This window comes from Anabrus simplex, chromosome 8 (assembly GCF_040414725.1).
Source record: "Anabrus simplex isolate iqAnaSimp1 chromosome 8, ASM4041472v1, whole genome shotgun sequence".
In the NCBI taxonomy this organism is placed as follows: domain Eukaryota; kingdom Metazoa; phylum Arthropoda; class Insecta; order Orthoptera; family Tettigoniidae; genus Anabrus; species Anabrus simplex.
In genome coordinates, this window is record NC_090272.1 from 246,041,502 (window position 1) to 246,060,526 (window position 19,025).

Genomic DNA, 19,025 nt, shown 5'->3' on the forward strand with positions numbered 1-19,025 from the left:
CTTTGGTATTACACTATTATTTATGACATAGTCAAAGAGAAATTTTAAATAAGGCACTATGTACCACCCCATTGTCTTTAATACCTCCCCAGTAATTTGATCACTTCCTGCTGTTTTTCCTTGCTGAAGCAGTTGGATTTCTCTGAAAATATATTCGTTTGTGAATGAGAAGCTTCTTGTTTCCCTCTGTCCCTCTCCCTCTCTATCTTCTGTTTCGGTTTCCAACTCTTGACAATCATCTACTGAATCTCTAAATTCCCTACTAAATAGGTTTGCTTTCTCAGTATCTGTTAAATAGTGTTCACCCCCTTCTCCCACCATTGTAGGAATTTGGATTCCTTTTCCTTTTTGATTCCTGATATATGAATACAGGTTTTTCCATTTCCCTTTGTGGTCATTACCCTCTTGAAGTATGCCATTCATATAATTCTCTTTTGCTTCCTTTTTCACTCTATTCAGTTCCCTCATTAGCTGTTTTCTAGTTTCTCTACTCTCCCTACCCTCTTTGATTTTCCTGTTTACTAATCTACATTTCCTTTTTATTTTCTTATTTCCCTTGTATAATAAACAGGGTCTGAGGTAATTTTACCCTTCTTAACAGATACAAATCTCTTCTCTCCTTCCCAAATGATCCCTTTGAATTGAGCCCAAAGTGTATCCACGTTACTCCCTTCACTTATCCAACAACTGAATTGTGATTTAAGGTAAGTCTAAAATTCATAAACTTTAGTTTTTCTGTAAAATTTCTTGTCTTATGTAACCCTCTTATTAAGCCTTTTGGGTACGAGTCCTACATCCATTATTACAGCCTCATGGTCTCCTATTCCTTCAATTACCTCAGTTTTGTCAACAATTTCCCATGGTTTAACCAAGAATACATCTAGTAAGTTATTGAGACGAGTTGGTTCTTGTACTACTTGTGTAAATCCTCCCTCCCAAATTAACTTATTTGCCAGTTTCTGTTCATGGGCTTCACTTGCAGCTCCATTCCATTCAACTTCAGGCAAATTTAGATCTCCCCCAATTATTACCATATCATTATTATTGTTTTTACGAGTATAATCTATTATTTTCTCAAAGATTTCCATGTCTCTTTCCTCTCTTCCAGGCCTGTATGTTCCTATAATTCCCACCTCCTTCATATTATTCCAAACTAATTTTATCCCTAATATTTCATCCCTTTCATCGGTAAACCATTCATGTAAACAGTAAGTTTCCTTCACCAGAATAAACACCCCCCCCCCCTCCCTTTTTATCTCCTCGGTCTCTACGATAGACCATGTACCCTTCTGGAAATACTTCTCTATTACCTACCCCTTCTTTCAACCATGATTCCACTAATATCACCACATCAGTCTCATAAGATTCCATCAATGTACCGAATTTTAATTGTTTATTTACTACACTTTGACAGTTTACCAAGAGCAATCTCAGACCCCCTTCCTCCCTAAAACTTGACTGTTGCAATTGGGTAACTTGAAATTCCTTACTATCCTGAGTTTCTTTTTCTAGTTGACTTAGCCAGCTTGAAGTACAGCTGGCTCTTTCTACTAGTTTTCCTGGTCAGTATTGTAACTCAAGGGAGTTGCCTGTTTTACAGTACATATCTTAAGATTAATAAAATCTAGAACAATATTTGCTATCTTTTATTTACCTGAATTGTTTAGATGGACACCATGTTTTTTATAACAGTATCTCTCAAAACTGCTGCATTCAATAACCTGAGTATTCCGAAAATGTTTACAAATTTTAACAATATCTGCATGACCTTGTCCACTTCAATGTTCACACACGAGTCTCTACTCAAATCATGCCTGTGGGGCACGTTCACTACAAAAACGTTAGTGTGGTTCAGCTTCCCTAGTGTATGTTTAAGTTGTGATCTTACATTCTTGGCGTCGTCGTGAGCTACGTCATTCGTCCCACCTATGATAAGCACTGCATCGCCGCTCCCGAAGTTCCTAGTTGCTGCTTCTACGTTTTCCACAACACTGCTGATAGAAGCTCCTGGATATATTTCTCTGGTTGCTGCTATATTCTCGTCGTTAATCACTCCCGCAATTCCCCTTCCTTGGCTATCACCAAACACAGCTACCTTCGCTGATTTAGGCCTAACTGAGTCTTGAATCTGAATTCTAGGCCTAAATTTTAAACTCGGCATGGCAACGGCAGCGGATCGCGATGATTTGGTTTCACGCGCGCGATCACTTTCTTCCAGAATTAAATTATTTAGGGCAGAAAACCTATTTCTGATGTTTATTTCCGGAAATTCAGTTGTAGATTTCTTCTTAGCCGGCCATCCACGAACTACTTGACACCACGTGCTCGAGTTTGTTACTTGTACCGGTATATCACTCGAAGAATGGTCAGTCCCAAATTCTAGCGATCGCAGTCTTTCTTTTAATTCTTGATTTTCAACTTCAAGAGTCTCATTGTCCTTTTTTAGAATGTTTATAATTTCTAATGCACTTTTATATTCCTCATCGACTGTTTTCGGTGCTTCGTCAATGCCGTCCCCAACAACAACATTCCGAACGCACTGCTCACAAATCCAGTCAACATTTTCATTAGTTTTTACGTCTCTAGGGCAATTTCCGCACTTATAATGCCACCATCGATCACATGAATCACACAACATTCCATTTTTCACTAATCTTCGACATTTTCCGCACTTTATGTCACATTTTACGGTTAATTTACTCGGAGAATAAAACACTACGTTGTCATTACCGGGCGCCATTTTGAAAAGAAAAAAATTTAAAAAAAAAAGCTCTTTCAGGAGACGTGGCGGCGGCAGCCGTGGCCGCATGAACCGCGACGCTCCCACCCTCCGAACGCAATGTTGCGTTCGGTTTTAGCAACTGACCCTCAGCCAGGCGTGGTCCGGGAACGGAATCCATGCACCGCAATGTGCGTTCGAAATGTCGATGTTCATGTATCCTGCAGTTCCCATGTCGACGCGCAATTTGCTGCGTTCTTCATCGACCCACGAGCCGAGTGATCCACCATTCAGGGTTGTTTTTTTTTCATTTTTCGATCGTTCTCTCCACGGTGAGTGGAGGAGAAGCAATCATTTTCATGGGTTTCTCGTCACAGAGCTAAGAAGTGTTTCGAGCATGGGCGTGGCGATAATTTAAAACCTTCCCGCCGGGCCAAAGCCGCGACGGGTACCCTCCACTGAGCGAGAAGGTAGGTACCCAATGCCGAACGTCTGCGTCGTGGGAGACGCGGACCGCGACACTCCCCCTGTTGGTGACGGCCGAAGCCGCCGCTTACACAGTACGAACAGGACTCACCTGAGCTCGCAACAGCGGACTCGGCAAGAGTCTCGCTCCTCGAGGGAGCCTCGCCGGAGGAGAGGACCGCGCGGGGCCATCCGACTCCTCCTTCTCGAAATGTTTTTTGTTAAAACAATTTCGGTAATGATCCTTCCGCAGGTTCACCTACGGAAACCTTGTTACGACTTTTACTTCCTCTAAATAATCAAGTTTGGTCGTCTTTCCAGACACATTGGAAACTGCGCGAAGCAGATCCCGCGCAACGGTCCGAAGACCTCACTAAATCATTCAATCGGTAGTAGCGACGGGCGGTGTGTACAAAGGGCAGGGACTCTTATTAAAGCTCCTATTCTGCAGTGTCCAGATTTTTCTTTACCTTTTGAAGTACACACTGATACTTCTAATCATGGTATTTCTGGTGTTCTTAATCAAGTAGTTGATGTCACCCCTTTGTCAATTGCCTATTTCAGTAGACTTCCTTCTCTTACTGAAAGCAATTATTCTATCTACGAACGTGAAGCCTTACCCTTAGTGACTACCCTCGAACATTTCTCTGACTACCTTGATCACAAAGAATTTATCGTTAAAACGGATAATCAGGCCCTTTCATGGCTTCTCCAAAATGCTCCCAAAAATCAGCAAAACTGGCCGATGGTTTCAAGGTTTAAATGTTCTCTTATTCATATCCAGTACACAGAAATCTGTTGCTGATGCTTTGTCCCATTTATTTGACACCCCTTCTTCCCCTCCTGATTTGCAGTCGTTTACCACCTTTGACTCACCCCCGTTGGATAACTTAATTTGTTCATTAATTGACTTCCCTTTATCTTTTCAGTCTTGCCATTCTCATTAACTTCATGATGATTTTTTAATTCAAATGAAAACCTTGCTTTCTGATTCCTGATATCGTTATCTTCCGCTCAAGTCACTGTTCCCTCTCTTCTCAGGTCATTTTGGTTTTGCCAAGACTTACGCTTTTTGACCACAAATGCATTCGTCAATATGTTTCTGCTTGCAAACCTTGTCAGTTGGCTAAGCCTCTCAATACATTCTGGTTTTCCTCCTACATACCCAGCTCAAACCTTTTTTATTGATCTTGTTGGACGTGGTAAAACCAATATTTTCACCTTATTGGAGGGTTTTTCTAAATATTTGGTTCTTCACCCTTCACGTAAAATTTCTTCGCACATTATTATTAATCTTCTCTCTAACACTATATTTCATCTTATTGGCCTACCCTCTAATTTAGTGTCTGATAATGCCTCCATTTTTACTCGTAAAGTAAACCACAGTTCCTCGTTCAGACCTCGCTGGGACGCTAGCGACATCCCACACCTCACTGAGTGTCACACTGGCTCCACCTCAGCACCCAACTGTCGTTCACTCTAACACGGACTCCCACACAAAGTCCAAGTCCGACTCAGAGTCCAACAATGACTGACTCTCCGGGGTTTGTCTCCCTTTTTATAACTCGCGTAATTTGATCCAGAAATTTTACAATGTCACCAGCCCCTTCCTGGAAATACCTAAAGGAGCTACCGCTTAACAATACTTACGTACTTATTATTTTTTGAAAGGATTAAATATTTCCCAGTAATTCTGGGGCTCCACAAGGACAGTTTTACTCGAAAATGAAATAATATAAAACTTCAAATCAAACACAAACTCTAAAATTACACACTAGAAAAAATTCACTTTACACGCAATTAACAGGCAATTCAAAAAGTATTTGGGCAACGCCGGGTACTGCAGCTAACACTTTCACCACCTCGTGATGGAGCCATAGTCCAGTGGAGTAAATATGTGACTGGTAACAGATTTTACTATTTCATAAAGAACTTTTCTTTGTTTCATGATTTTTCTTGTATCTGATAAGGCCTGCATCCACCCCCACACTTCCCTCAATATCTCTGTTTAAAAATTCTGAAGAAAAAATGTGGTGTGGGGAGGATGGCGGCTGGTATAAACAATAGTTCTCTTATGAGCAAGCTTGTAGTTTTACATGATATTGTGATAATAGTCATGAGAACTTCATTAGCTCATACTCACCTCATGAGGAAGTGTCTTCTCTGTTGCATACTCAACATCATTTCCTGTTCTGTGCGATGACTTCTTTTCACTTTCAGAGTCCCTGAATCATAAGACCAAACCAGGTCAATGCCAAAGCAATAGCCTGTCCATCGCCATATATGCTGACCATCATTAGCCAACACACGACCACAACGGAGACACTCGGCTTTAAAGTCGTCCAACTCCATTATCTCCGGGCTGCGAAAAACATACATGGTATTAAAATGGTGAACAGAAAAGGCACATAACCAAGAGAAAATATATTACCTTCTGAAGGATCAGGTTGTAATGACAACTAAAGTATAGGAGTTACTCTTTCAACCTTTTTGTTCATAATTTACATGGAGAAAGACTGAGTAGGTAGAAAATGTAATAACTAGATTGGCTTATGCAAATGACTTTGTCTTAATAGTAGACTCTGTTGAAAACTGTAATCTAATTACTCATTTGAAAAGAAATTCTATGAATCTTCATCATCTGCACCTGTTCCCTGCTAGTTGCTCCCAGCACGCTCAAACTTGTAAGTGCCTTCATTCACTGCCTGTCACACTACAATGTAAGTCCTCTCTCATTACTTCAGTCTTTGGTTTTAATTTTCACTTTTCTACACTTTGAACTTAGGTTCTCTTCAGAAATAAGAGGAATGTCACACAATCTGGCAGACTCATACAAATTTAATGTCACAACAGGACTTTTGGATCCGCACTGTTTTTATTTCTGGCCAACATCAGAAGATGAGGTCGCTCCATTATGCATCTTTATGCTTGTCACAAACAAGAATTGAATTTTAAAGTAGTATAAGACAATGACAGACTTAAAACAGACACTCAATTTTGTGTAAAAGGTTTGTTATAGCTGGCGCAAGACTTTTAACGACATTAAGCATCCACTGCTATGTATCTTAATACGTTCCACCACATCATATTGGTGCTACTTTATACAAACTTTTAAGTATGTTTTTCAAACATTAATTTCAAGAATGGATGCATCAACATTTAAAGAATTACACATATCCTGAAAATATTAAGAAGAATGTATTTTAACACTAAGTTTTAAGATTTGTAACAATGCATATTATTAACGGTAATTTTCGTATTGGGTCCTTGAAAGTAAGGATGTTTTTCAGATGGGTTTTTTTATATCACTGATGAAGAGAATATTATAAACATGTACAATTAATAAATAATGTAGATTAACTGAAAGCAATAAATATTGACAGGGCAGATCCTCTAATAACCCATTATGTTATTTCATTTTCACCCTCACGACGATGGCATGACAGTGACATCACAAGATACCAGAAGTGTGCGAAGTCATAAAGTTCCATGACCATAGCACACAGCTTGTTCAGAGCAGGGTCAACGGCGTGTGCATCTCTCTCGACAGCTCAGGTGACCTTAGCCTCATGTCCATGGAGTGTAAATTGAACCAATCAACCACAATACGGGAATGACTATGGTGCACTGTACAGGTGTCCTGCAGTGTGCGGGAGGTGAACAAATGGGTAGATATTAGTCAGTAAGGGACATAGCAGGGACCCCATTTCATCCCACGTAAACAGACCCTATACAATGATACAACCACCTCTGGCCTGAATTGTACCCAGATGACAAGAGAATCCATTGTCTCAAATGCTCGTGACCCTGTCGTCAGCGTGTACTGACTGATACCATGACTCACTTGATGAGGCAATCTTTTCCTATGCTTTGAGAATCCAATGGTGCCCCCTATAAATCCCCAAACCCTCATCCACACCATTGGGGATGGGCAACTGCATGAAGTAAGGGACTTTGTGTATCCCGAGACCACTACGGTAGCTGTGAAGACTAAAGGAACCCTGAAAAATATAGCAAACGGGGCTCTGGTGAAAGGACAACAGGCCAACAGCTCCGAAAGCAGGCAAGATTAATGTTGATGGCTGAACATCCACTGCCAAGTGGTTTAGGGTAACACCGAAAGGCTGACGGTGAGCTCCCTGAAAGAAAAGTTCCAACATGCCCGGAAGCTGGCTCATCTAGGGCTAAATAACAACTGAAATCACTGGGTGTATTTTTAAATATGAAGACAAAGATTCCACACAATGGTATCAAGTTCCCCTACAGACGATGGAGTGTTGTCCATCTACTTACAATATTACTACAGAGGATATTTAGGAGGCTGCCATTTTCCCTTCCTACATCCAAAGCTCTCAACTGACACAGTAAATACACTTATCAGATCTGTTATAGCAATGGTTACACATCAGTGAACCATTACATTAGTAATGAGTTGAGTCTGCACAGAATCCATCTGAGGCGCTAACGAATGAAATGCATTTGTCTTATACCATTTGCCTAGAATCCGAGTCTTGCTTTTCTTATAATAAGCACATTGCTCAATGTCCCAGTCACTTCAGTATCAGTTTTGCGGAAGAAATTTCTGTGGAGAAAAAAGGTATTGGCATTCACATAAGCAAATCTCATCCTGATTGTGAACGACTGGGACTTGTATTTCGTCAAACAAACATTTCTGCCAACGCTTCTGAATCACCAACGTCCTCTCCTCTTCCTCGAAATAAAAGATAATCCTCCCTGTTCTAATTCAAATGTTAATCTATTAAACAACATAGACTGTCTTAATGACTGACTCCACCATTACAATACAGTACAATACTTTATTTTAAAAAAGGGGAAATGTTTCGTCTCTTTCTCGTGAGAGATCTTCAGCCTTTGAAGAAATCATAAAAACATTTTTTTCAGAATACGAACAATTCTAAAGCTTTTAATTCATCTGTTCCCCTCCTCTCACCCCTGCTCTGGAACACGCTGCTCCTAGCTTACAATCAACAGCAGTCCCACACACGAGCCGGCTGGACAAGAGAGAGAAATAAACAGACGCCGTAAACACTTTATTTACCTTAGAATTTCGCACAAGTCTCTTGCCATTGTCTTCTTTTTTTCTTTTTAGAATCCTTCATGTACCAATAATATATGGATTGCATGAATTGTCCGGCTACATAATCCAACATATTTAAAAAGGAAAAGGAATCCAAATTCCTACAATGGTGGGAGAAGGGGGTAAACACTATTTAACAGATACTGAGAAAGCAAACCTATTTAGTAGGGAATTTAGAGATTCAGTAGATGATTGTCAAGAGTTGGAAACCGAAACAGAAGATAGAGAGGGAGAGGGACAGAGGGAAACAAGAAGCTTCTCATTCACAAACGAAGATATTTTCAGAGAAATCCAACTGCTTCAGCAAGGAAAAGCAGCAGGAAGTGATCAAATTACTGGGGAGGTATTAAAGACAATGGGGTGGTACATAGTGCCTTATTTAAAATTTCTCTTTGACTATGTCATAAATAATAGTGTAATACCAAAGGAATGGAAGGAATCTATAATAATACCAATTTATAAAGGAAAGGGTGATAAAAGGAAACCAGAGAACTACAGACCAATCAGCCTGACCAGTATAGTTTGTAAAATACTGGAGAGTTTAATATCGAAGTACATCAGAGGGATATGTGATGATAAAAATTGGTTCATGAGGAGCCATTATAGATTTAGAAAGAAATTTTCTTCTGAGGCACAACTGGTGGGATTTCAGCAGGACATATCAGATCAGTTGGATTCAGGAGGTCAGTTAGATTGCATAGCCAAAGATCTTTCCAAAGACTTTGAGAGAGTGGAACATGGAATATTATTAAAGAAATTGGAGGGAATAGGATTGGACGTAAGGGTTACACGTTGGATAAAAACATTTCTAAATTCAACGGTTCAGAAAGTCAAAGTAGGAAATAATGTATCTCAGGAAGAGAAAGTTTGGAAGGGAATTGCACAGGGTAGTATAATCGGTCCGTTACTTTTCATAATATACGCAAATGATTTAGGGAACAATATAACATCAAAAATAAGATTATATGCAGATGACATAATTGTTTATAGGGAAATAAACAACATTGAGGATTGTTCAAAATTACAAAGGGACCTTGAAAGTATCCAACAGTGGGTTGAAGAAAATAATATGAAGGTTAATGGAGGCAAATCAACTGTTACAACTTTTACAAACAGGAGCTTTAAAACTGAATTTGAATATACTTTGGATGAGGTAGTTATCCCAAAAGATGGCAAGTGCAAATACTTAGGTGTGAGATTTGAAAGTAATTTGCACTGGAAGGGTCATATTGATGACATTGTTGGGAAAGCATACAGATCGTTACATTAATGGTTATGAATTTCATGTTTTTGGTCCGTATTGAACTGAGAATAATATATAAGTAATAATAATAACAACGTAAACGTTTCCACCTTTTCAATACTAAAATATATTCACAAAATTATAAATTACACGGTACTAGTTTCGACCCATCTAGGGGTCATCATCAGCCGTATTGGAGCAAAGATCATTTTTGGCGAAATCCTAAGAAAATGTTATTTTAAAGAATAACAAGTGAAAAGAGATGTTATTATGGTAATAGTTAATAATACAAGGAATATACATACTAAGAGGTTTTTAACAAAGAATAAAGTATAAATGGGGTGTTGTAAAAATTATTTTGCAAACAAGGGCCCTTTACTCAACATAATGGAAAATTACTACATACACCTAGACCAATACTTTAATGCCAGTCACAATCTCAATGAAATCTCAGAGAAACCCAACATACTCTTCGATCTATTTATCACTTTCCTCAGAAACAATAATGCAGCCAACCTAAACTCAATCCTAAATTTAATCAAAGGTACTTTTCCAAGACAATTACACTTTCTCCCGCACCCTTCAGCCCCACCTTAAGCCCTCTTCCTAAGCCATATATAATTTTATATATGTCATTTCAATACAAGAACTTACTGATTTCCTTGATTATAATTTTTACAACACCCCATTTATACTTTATTCTTTGTTAAAAACCTCTTAGTATGTATATTCCTTGTATTATTAACTATTACCATAATAACATCTCTTTTCACTTGTTATTCTTTAAAATAACATTTTCTTAGGATTTCGCCAAAAATGATCTTTGCTCCAATACGGCTGATGATGACCCCTAGATGGGTCGAAACTAGTACCGTGTAATTTATAATTTTGTAAATATATTTTAGTATTGAAAAGATCGTTACATGTCATAATGAGGCTACTTAAAGGATGCAACAAAGAATTAAAAGAAAAAAGTTACTTGAGTATGGTTCGTCCATTATTGGAATATGCAAACAGTGTTTGGGATCCTCACCAAGAATACCTAATAAAAGAAATAGATAGTGTGCAGAGGAAAGCAGCAAGATTTGTAACAGGGGATTTCAGGAGAAACAGTAGTGTATCAGAAATGTTAAAGGAACTTGGGTGGGAAACTTTAAGTAAGAGAAGGGAGAAAACTAGACTTATAGGATTATATAGAGCCTATACAGGAGAAGAAGCATGGGGAGATATCCGTGAGAGGCTTCAGTTGGAAAATAATTATACCGGCAGGACTGATCACAAATATAAAATTAGAAGGAATTTTAGCAGAAGCGATTGGGGTAAATTTTCATTCATTGGGAAGGGTGTGAAGGAGTGGAAAGGTTTACCAGGGGTAGTGTTTGATCCTTTTCCAAAATCTGTACAGATATTCAAGAAGAGAATAAACAGCAACAGAGAAAATAAATGAAGTGTTAGAGGGCATTCGACCAGTGCAGGTTATTGTAAATAATAAAATGTGTGTGAATAAATTAATTCCATCCCCTGGTCTAAGGAGTTTGGACAGCCAAAGTAGGGGACTGCCTGTAGGGGTGAAGTACAGTGGGGACTTTGAGGGCCCTGGGACCGCTACGGTAGCTGTGAAGGCCCTTCAGGAACTCTGAAAAGTGGTGGCAAAAGGGGCTCTGGCTGAGACGCAGCAGGTCGTTATGCTACTTAGGATCCAGAGCGAGTAAAAATAAAATTAAAAAAATAATAAATGCAATGTAAATATTAATCTTATACCAGTTGTATAGTATCATTTGAAGTAATTCCACATACTGTATATCAGTTGACTATATTTGTAAGTAGTACAGGAGATATTATAAGTAGAATTTTGTAAACAATATAAATTTATTAAGGATGAGCTCTGTTGGATGACGAATTGAATGCTGTAGCACACATGTTGTATTACTAAACAGCGATGATTACTCTGGTAGTGGACTGTAGTTTGGTTAAGCACGTGATAAGACCATAGGGCCGAGTCATGCATCAATATTACACGTAAATAAAACATTTATTACAATTAAACATGATTAACAAACTGCGTAGAAATTATTTACACATTAACAATAAACTGAAATGCCTGGATGGCTATTGATTAGGTTAGAGGCCATGTGGCCGCGAATGCTTCTCTCGCCGACATGTTGTCTTGTTCGAGTCTGTCTCGTTTTCTTGCCGGAAACCAGATGCATTCTGGACACTCAATAGAGACGCGGACAAGAGCGCGCTCTGTATAAATTTTCTAAGAGGACGGAACATTCTTCCCTCTGTTGATTGCATTCAATCAAGACAAAATACAGTTTCAATGAAATAACACTAACATATAACAAAATGTCATCAAAATACAAATACATAATAATAAATGTTTCACTTAAATGAATGTCAATCACTAATTAACATAGATAAAGGGAAACAGAACTGTACACTGGTGTGCAGGCTGATGCATTGTTTTGTTTACAGCTGCACAATGAGAGTTTTTGAATTGTTCATTTGTTAAATGACTGTACAATATAACTACAAATACAACTTTATACACCAATCAACTCACTGACACTGTAAGGAATCATATTGTCATTAAAAAGAAAACACTACTCGATGGGAAGGGGACACAACTTCACTATTGGTCTCTTGAAATTTCCATGAGCAGTTTTTATGGTGACTGCTCGCACAAGTCCATCGAGACCTGGGTGAAGTTCCTCAACCACACCTAGTCTCCACTGAAGTGGGGGTAAATTGTCCTCCTTGATAACCACCACTGCTCCAAGTTGTATACAAGGTTGCTGGGAGGCCCACTTTGGCCTGTTTTGTAGTTGGGTTAAGTACTGCTTATGCCATCTGGTCCAAAAGTGTTGCACCATTTGCTGCAACCGTTTCCATGCTGAAAGTTTATTGCTGGGTACAAGTGTCAGATTGGATTCAGGAATGGAATTCAAACTGTTACCAGTAAGAAAATGACCTGGAGTCAAGGGCTGAGGGTCAGTCGGATCTGAGGATAGGACTGTAAGTGGACGAGAATTTAAACAGGCTTCAATTTGTGTGAGCACAGTACTAAGCTCTTCAAATGTTAATGATGAGTTTCCCACAACTCTATGCAAATGATATTTAACTGACTTGATGCCAGCTTCCCATAATCCTCCAAAATGGGGTGAACGAGGTGGAATGTAATGCCAGTTGATACCCTTGTTTGCCAGATTGCTTACAACTTCCTCTTGATGCTGCGGTGATGCCATGAATTGGTGAAGATCTTTTAATTCTCTATCGGCTCCAATAAACGTAGTAGCATTGTCACTGTAGATATCTGCGGGCTTTCCTCTTCTGGCTATGAAACGGCGAAGTGCGGCTAAGAAGGCATCTGTAGTAAGACTGCTGACTACTTCCAAATGTACAGCCTTTGTCGTGAAGCAAACAAATAGTGCGATGTATGCCTTAATACGAATATTGCTCCTCTTGTTAATTGGGCGAAGTAGAATAGGACCTCCATAATCAATGCCGCAAACACTGAATGGACGTGCTGGTTGAACTCTATGCTCAGGATAGTCAGCCATGAGTTGATGACTAGTTACGCCTTTCAATTTGTAACATGTTACGCATTTGTGCACTTGCTGTCTGGCTACATTTCTGCCATTCAGAATCCAATAACGTTGACGAAGGGTTGCTAACAACAATTCTGGTCCTGCATGAGCTTGTTGTAAGTGTTCATGTTTGACAATTAGAGTCGTCAGGTGATGTTTTGATTGTAACAGTATTGGATGTTTGGATGAAAACGGAATCGATGCATTCTTCAACCTGCCTCTGACCCTTAGAATATTGTTGTGTAAGAAGGGACATAGGTTCCTTGTCTGGCTCTTCTTAGAGACTACGCCTCCGTTTTTCAGTTCTCCAATCTCTTCTGAGAAGGCTGCATTTTGTGCAATACGAATGCAGACTTCTAATGAATGTTCCAATTCTTCAACATTTAAAGGTCCAATTTTCTTGTCCCTGGCATGCTTAGTGTTATGCAAAAATCTGTAACAATAAGCTATTACTCGTTGCAGTCTTATTAATGATGAGAATTTCTCAATAATAGTTTCAGCTTGTGTCACTACTAATAGTGTGGATGATTGTCGCTGCTCTGCTATGGCGAGCGAATCCTCAACATTGTTGTTCTGCGGCCAATTTAACTCAGAAGTGGACAACCAGGCGGGTCCTGACCACCAAATGGTTGTGTTTTGCAGATCTGCTGGTCTGACGCCTCGAGAAATCAAGTCCGCTGGATTATGTTGTGATGGTACATGATGCCAGTCACTAGTGTTTGTTGATTGTTGAATGTGAGCTACCCTATTTGCTACAAAGGTCTTCCAACGTGATGCTGGTGATGCTAACCATGACAGTACGATAGTGGAGTCTGTCCATAAATGTGTTTCATTAATGGCCAAGTTTAAGACTGGCATGGTTTTGTGTACCAACTGAGCTAATAATGCTGCACCGAGAAGTTCTAGACGAGGAAGAGTGACTCGTTTAACCGGAGCTATGCGCGATTTAGAGCATAGCAGTTTGACTGATACTTCACCCTCCTGATTCACTGACCGAAGGTAGATGCATGCGCCATAAGCTCGCTCGGAAGCGTCTGAAAATCCATGAACTTGAATATTTGCCAAGTCACCCTCAATTAATACGTGGCGTTCTACTTGTATATTGTCAATGTGCGCTAGCTGCATTTGTAATTTTGCCCAGTCTGATGCTAATGGATCTGGCAGTGGGTCGTCCCAGTGAAGTTGATGTAACCATAAGTCCTGCAAAAATATCTTGTATAGTATCACTAATGGGCTGATCAATCCTAATGGGTCAAATATAGATGCTACAACTGACGTAGTGGTGCGTTTAGTAATGTTACTGTTCCCTGGAATGTGTTTGATTCTGTTTGCCACTAAGAATTTGTCTGACGTAGGATGCCATGATAATCCTAAAGCTTGTATGGTGTCATCATTATCAAACTGGAAAGGTAAGTTAATTTCTCTGTCTTCAGGTGGAACAGCGGCAAGTATAGCTTGATGATTTGAGCACCATTTCCTGATGGGAAAACCACCTTTATTGAGTAAGGCTATGAGTTCACTTTGCAATTTTAATGCTTCAGCGATGTTGGACGCACCACACAGGGCATCGTCAACATAAAAATCCCTTTGTAAAACCGTTGATGCCAGTGGAAATGAGGTTGCTTCATCTTCTGCCAATTGTTTGAGGCACTGTGTTGCCAAATATGGAGCTGAAGCTGTACCATACGTGACAGTCAATAGTTCATAAGTCTTGATAGCTGTTTGTGGTGATTCCCTCCAAATAATTCTTTGCAATTGCGTGTCATTTTCATGAACCCGAACTTGTCTGTACATTTTCGTGATGTCTCCCGTAAATTCAATGTTGTGTGTCCTGAATCTCAACACAATGGAATAAAGGTCTTGTTGTATAGTAGGCCCTACTAACAATGTATCATTAAGCGACACTCCAGTAGTAGTTTTGGCTGATGCGTCAAAAACTACTCTGACTGATGTAGTTGTGCTTTGTTTAAATACTGCGTGGTGTGGCAAGTAATAATGTTCAGAATCATTTGTTGCATGTAGGCCTACCTCCCTCATGTGAGATAACTGTTCATACTCGGACATGAAGTTCGCATACTGTTCATGCAATACTGGATTTTTCTTGATTTTTGCTTCCAGTTGTTGAAATCGTGTTGCCATATCACGAGAATTGCCCAAGGGTGATCGAGTTTCTTTACGAGGTAACCTGACAACGAATCTTCCTTCAGGAGTGCGTGTGGTGTTTTCCTTGAAGTGCTGTAAACACTGTTGTTCATCCTGAGTTTTAGGTTTAGTGTGCAATTCTTCTATTTCCCAAAATTTACGAAGTTGCGTGTCGAGTTGATCTTCCTTTTTGACAAAGAGAGAAGTGACTGTGTTGCATGCAGGATGGCTGTTTGACTGAGGGCATTTACCAGAAATTATCCAACCCAGATGCGTGTCCTGCAATACCGGGTAATCACCTGCACGTTTTTTCCCCATCTGTCTTTAAAATGTTAAAAAACATCTCTGCACCAATGATTAAATCTACCTTGCCTGGACTGTAGAATTTAAGATCTGCTAGTGTGATGTCATTAGGTAGGTTCCACGATTTGTAGTCTAACTCCATGGAAGGCATTTCTCCTGTGATGGTAGGAACCACTAAACAATTTATGTTAGTGTTAAAATCTGATGTTGTGGACTGGAGGTGAATATCCACACTGTGTTTCAGAGTTGACGAAGAATTGTTAATGCCTACAATAGAAGTGGTGTCTTCTTTACATTTTAAATTTAGTCTGCTGACAGTGTCTGTAGTAATGAGATGAGTCTGACTGCCGCTGTCCAAGAGTCCTCGAACCTTGCGAAATTTACCACTGTGATCCTTGATTTTGACAATAACTGTGGATAACAACACATATGGTTTGTTTCGAATACATGGATGTTCATTCTTGGTGGTTGTGTGAACGCTGGCAAATACCACCTTGTTGTTAGAAGTAGTTTCGTTAGTTGTACTAGACTTGTGATTTTCAAGATGTAGTAATGTGTTGTGGGTCTTGTTGCATTTGCGACAGTGACTGGATGTACACTCTGATGTTTTATGTGATGCTCGAAGACAATTTAAACAGAGTTTGTTGTCACGAGCATACTGAATGCGATTTGACACTGTTAACTTGAGAAATGCTTCACATGCAAAAAGTCCTGGTGTATGACCTTGTTTACAATAAGAGCACTGATTGTTAATGCATGCAACATGTGTATAGGACGACGGTTTTTTCTTGTGTGAGCTTTCTTTACTACCGCGCACCTTGACTTGACTGACAGATGTTTGCATGCTTTCAAGGACTTGGCAGCAATGTTCAATGTAAGATGTTAATTGTTTGAGGGAAGAATTTTTGTTGGCGTTTGCTTCTAGTTCCCAGCCCTTCCTGGTTTCATAATCAAGATGATCAACAATATGTTGTGATAATATTACTTCTTCGAGAGGAGTATCTAATTTCAATGCTTTAAGTGCTTGTAAGTTGCTTGAGAATGTGCCGATGAACTGCCTGAGGTCTTCAGCGGTTTCATTCTCCACTGTTGCAATGTTTAAGATTTCTCTAACATGCTTTGCTGCTATTAGTCTCTTGTTTTGAAACCAATCACATAATAGGTTCCAAGCTACCGTATAGTTTGTTTCAGTAGTTGGAAGGTTCTGAATTAATGCTTTAGCTGAACCTTGAACTGCTCCTAGTAAGTAGTGAAATTTCTGAATGGTTGCTAGACTGGAATTTTCATGCACCAATAGTTTGAAATTATCTTCAAACGACATCCAATCTTCATAGTTACCACTAAACATGGGTAGTTTAATCGCGGGTAATTTGATGTTGATATTTTCATGCGACGAATTGGAAGTGTTACTTCTGATACTACCGGCATTTTCGTGTTGGTCTGGCGACAATAATACCTGCATTTTTGCCTTCAAACTGTACACAATGTCATCTACTTCATCTCTATCTACCCCATGATCTCGTTTACTATCCTCCACCACAAGCTGCGATTGAACTAAATCGTATTTGCTTTCTAAATCAATAAGTGCATCATATCTAACCCTAATGTCTGCTAGGTTTTGAGTAGTGTCGTACTTTTCGACGAAAGTTTTGATTTTTGTGATTCTACCTTTCAGATAACCCCGTTGCTTGATCAGCTTTGCGATTTCGTTCTCGTCCATCGTAAAGCACTGGCTCACACAAATGTAAATAATGCAAGGAAAAGGTAATTAAAGGGAATCTGACCTTGTAAACTGAAGAGTCCCACGTTGCATTGTATGTTTCCAATCTTGCGGATATTTCACACGCGTTTCACTTTTACCGTGTAATATCGGGCCCGGAAATGGACCAAAATGTTGGATGACGAATTGAATGCTGTAGCACACATGTTGTATTACTAAACAGCGATGATTACTCTGGTAGTGGACTGTAGTTTGGTTAAGCACGTGATAAGACCATAGGGCCGAGTCATGCATCAATATTACACATAAATAAAACATTTATTACAATTAAACATGATTAACAAACTGCGTAGAAATTATTTACACATTAACAATAAACTGAAATGCCTGGATGGCTATTGATTAAGTTAGAGGCCATGTGGCCGCGAATGCTTCTCTCGCCGACATGTTGTCTTGTTCGAGTCTGTCTCGTTTTCTTGCCGGAAACCAGATGCATTCTGGACACTCAATAGAGACGCGGACAAGAGCGCGCTCTGTATAAATTTTCTAAGAGGAAGTAATTTGAAGTAATTCCACATACTGTATATCAGTTGACTATATTTGTAAGTAGTACAGGAGATATTATAAGTAGAATTTTGTAAACAATATAAATTTATTAAGGATGAGCTGTGTGTTTAATAGAAAACATTGTTAGCGTAAATTGTATAATATTGTATTATAGGAAAATTTTCTTCTCTTGTTAATTTAATATTTAGTGCTTGACAATAATGTATTTTAGTGTACCATTTGCCACCGAGGTAGACACCTCATTTGCAAATACAGAGATTTTGATTTTTTGATACTGAGTAAATCCACCTAAAAAACAAGCCCTGTTTAACCAGACTCATACATATTCAAGATTCCAACTTGAGATGAGATTTAACTCCAATTTTATAACGCTGTGATCATCATATTAATTTTATTTCAAGTATCAACACTCAGTGGGACTTGTACCATTTAGTAATTGGCCTGAAGACAATTTTTACCAATATGAACTGTTTTAAAACTGTGTTTACATATGACAGATTGAGTCATCTTGACTCTTTAAAATTTTAAGGATATGTCATTGTTTTTTGGTGTTAAGTATATCATGTGTTTATCATAATGAAGATGTCTCACAAGGAAGAGACAAAACAAGTCCCTTTTTTAAAATAAAGCAAAAATGGAATAATATTGTACTGTATCGTAAAGGTGACCTTCTATCTTGTTGAGGCTGACAATACAGATTAATTATGAAATTTAATTCTTGTGATAGTCTATTAAAATCAGAAACTGCAGAATGGAAAAGGAAATTTGAGGAAAATATGGATGGGAATCAGTTTTCAGAAAGACTACATGAATTCATGTAATTCCTTGCCCGAGCTCTTGATATTCTTCCTGGAACTAAGCGCATTATTTGTAGGAAAAGTAGGAAGGAATTAAATATTCAGAGGAATTATACACAATCATCAAACCTGGAAAGGCAAAGAAAGCTCAATGGAACCAAGAGACATGTAAAATACGAATATCAGCTAACATAATATCAATATTATAATAAGAGTAGAACAGCAGTTCACCATGTTATTGGACAACAATGCAAAATTCCTATTCAGGATATAGATCATTTAAAAAAAAAAAAATCTGTTAGTAATGACTGTATCAAAAGTTTCTATCCAAACCAAATACCTGATCTTCAGAGAATTATTCTAGATGATACATATCAACAG

General features: G+C 38.9%; 1 protein-coding gene and 1 non-coding gene across 2 annotated transcripts in view; both read right to left on the bottom strand.

The window, feature by feature from the left end:
- gcl (germ cell-less) overlaps nt 1-19,025 on the bottom strand; it is a 320,949-nt gene that overhangs the window by 66,322 nt on the left and 235,602 nt on the right. The window contains exon 8 of the mRNA XM_067152237.2: nt 5,328-5,546. Coding sequence (XP_067008338.1) covers nt 5,328-5,546 — 219 coding nt within the window. The remainder of the gene's footprint in view (nt 1-5,327; nt 5,547-19,025) is intronic.
- Nucleotides 2,863-3,017, bottom strand: LOC136879421 (5.8S ribosomal RNA). The gene has a single exon (XR_010860922.1). It is a non-coding gene; the product is annotated as a 5.8S ribosomal RNA (ribosomal RNA).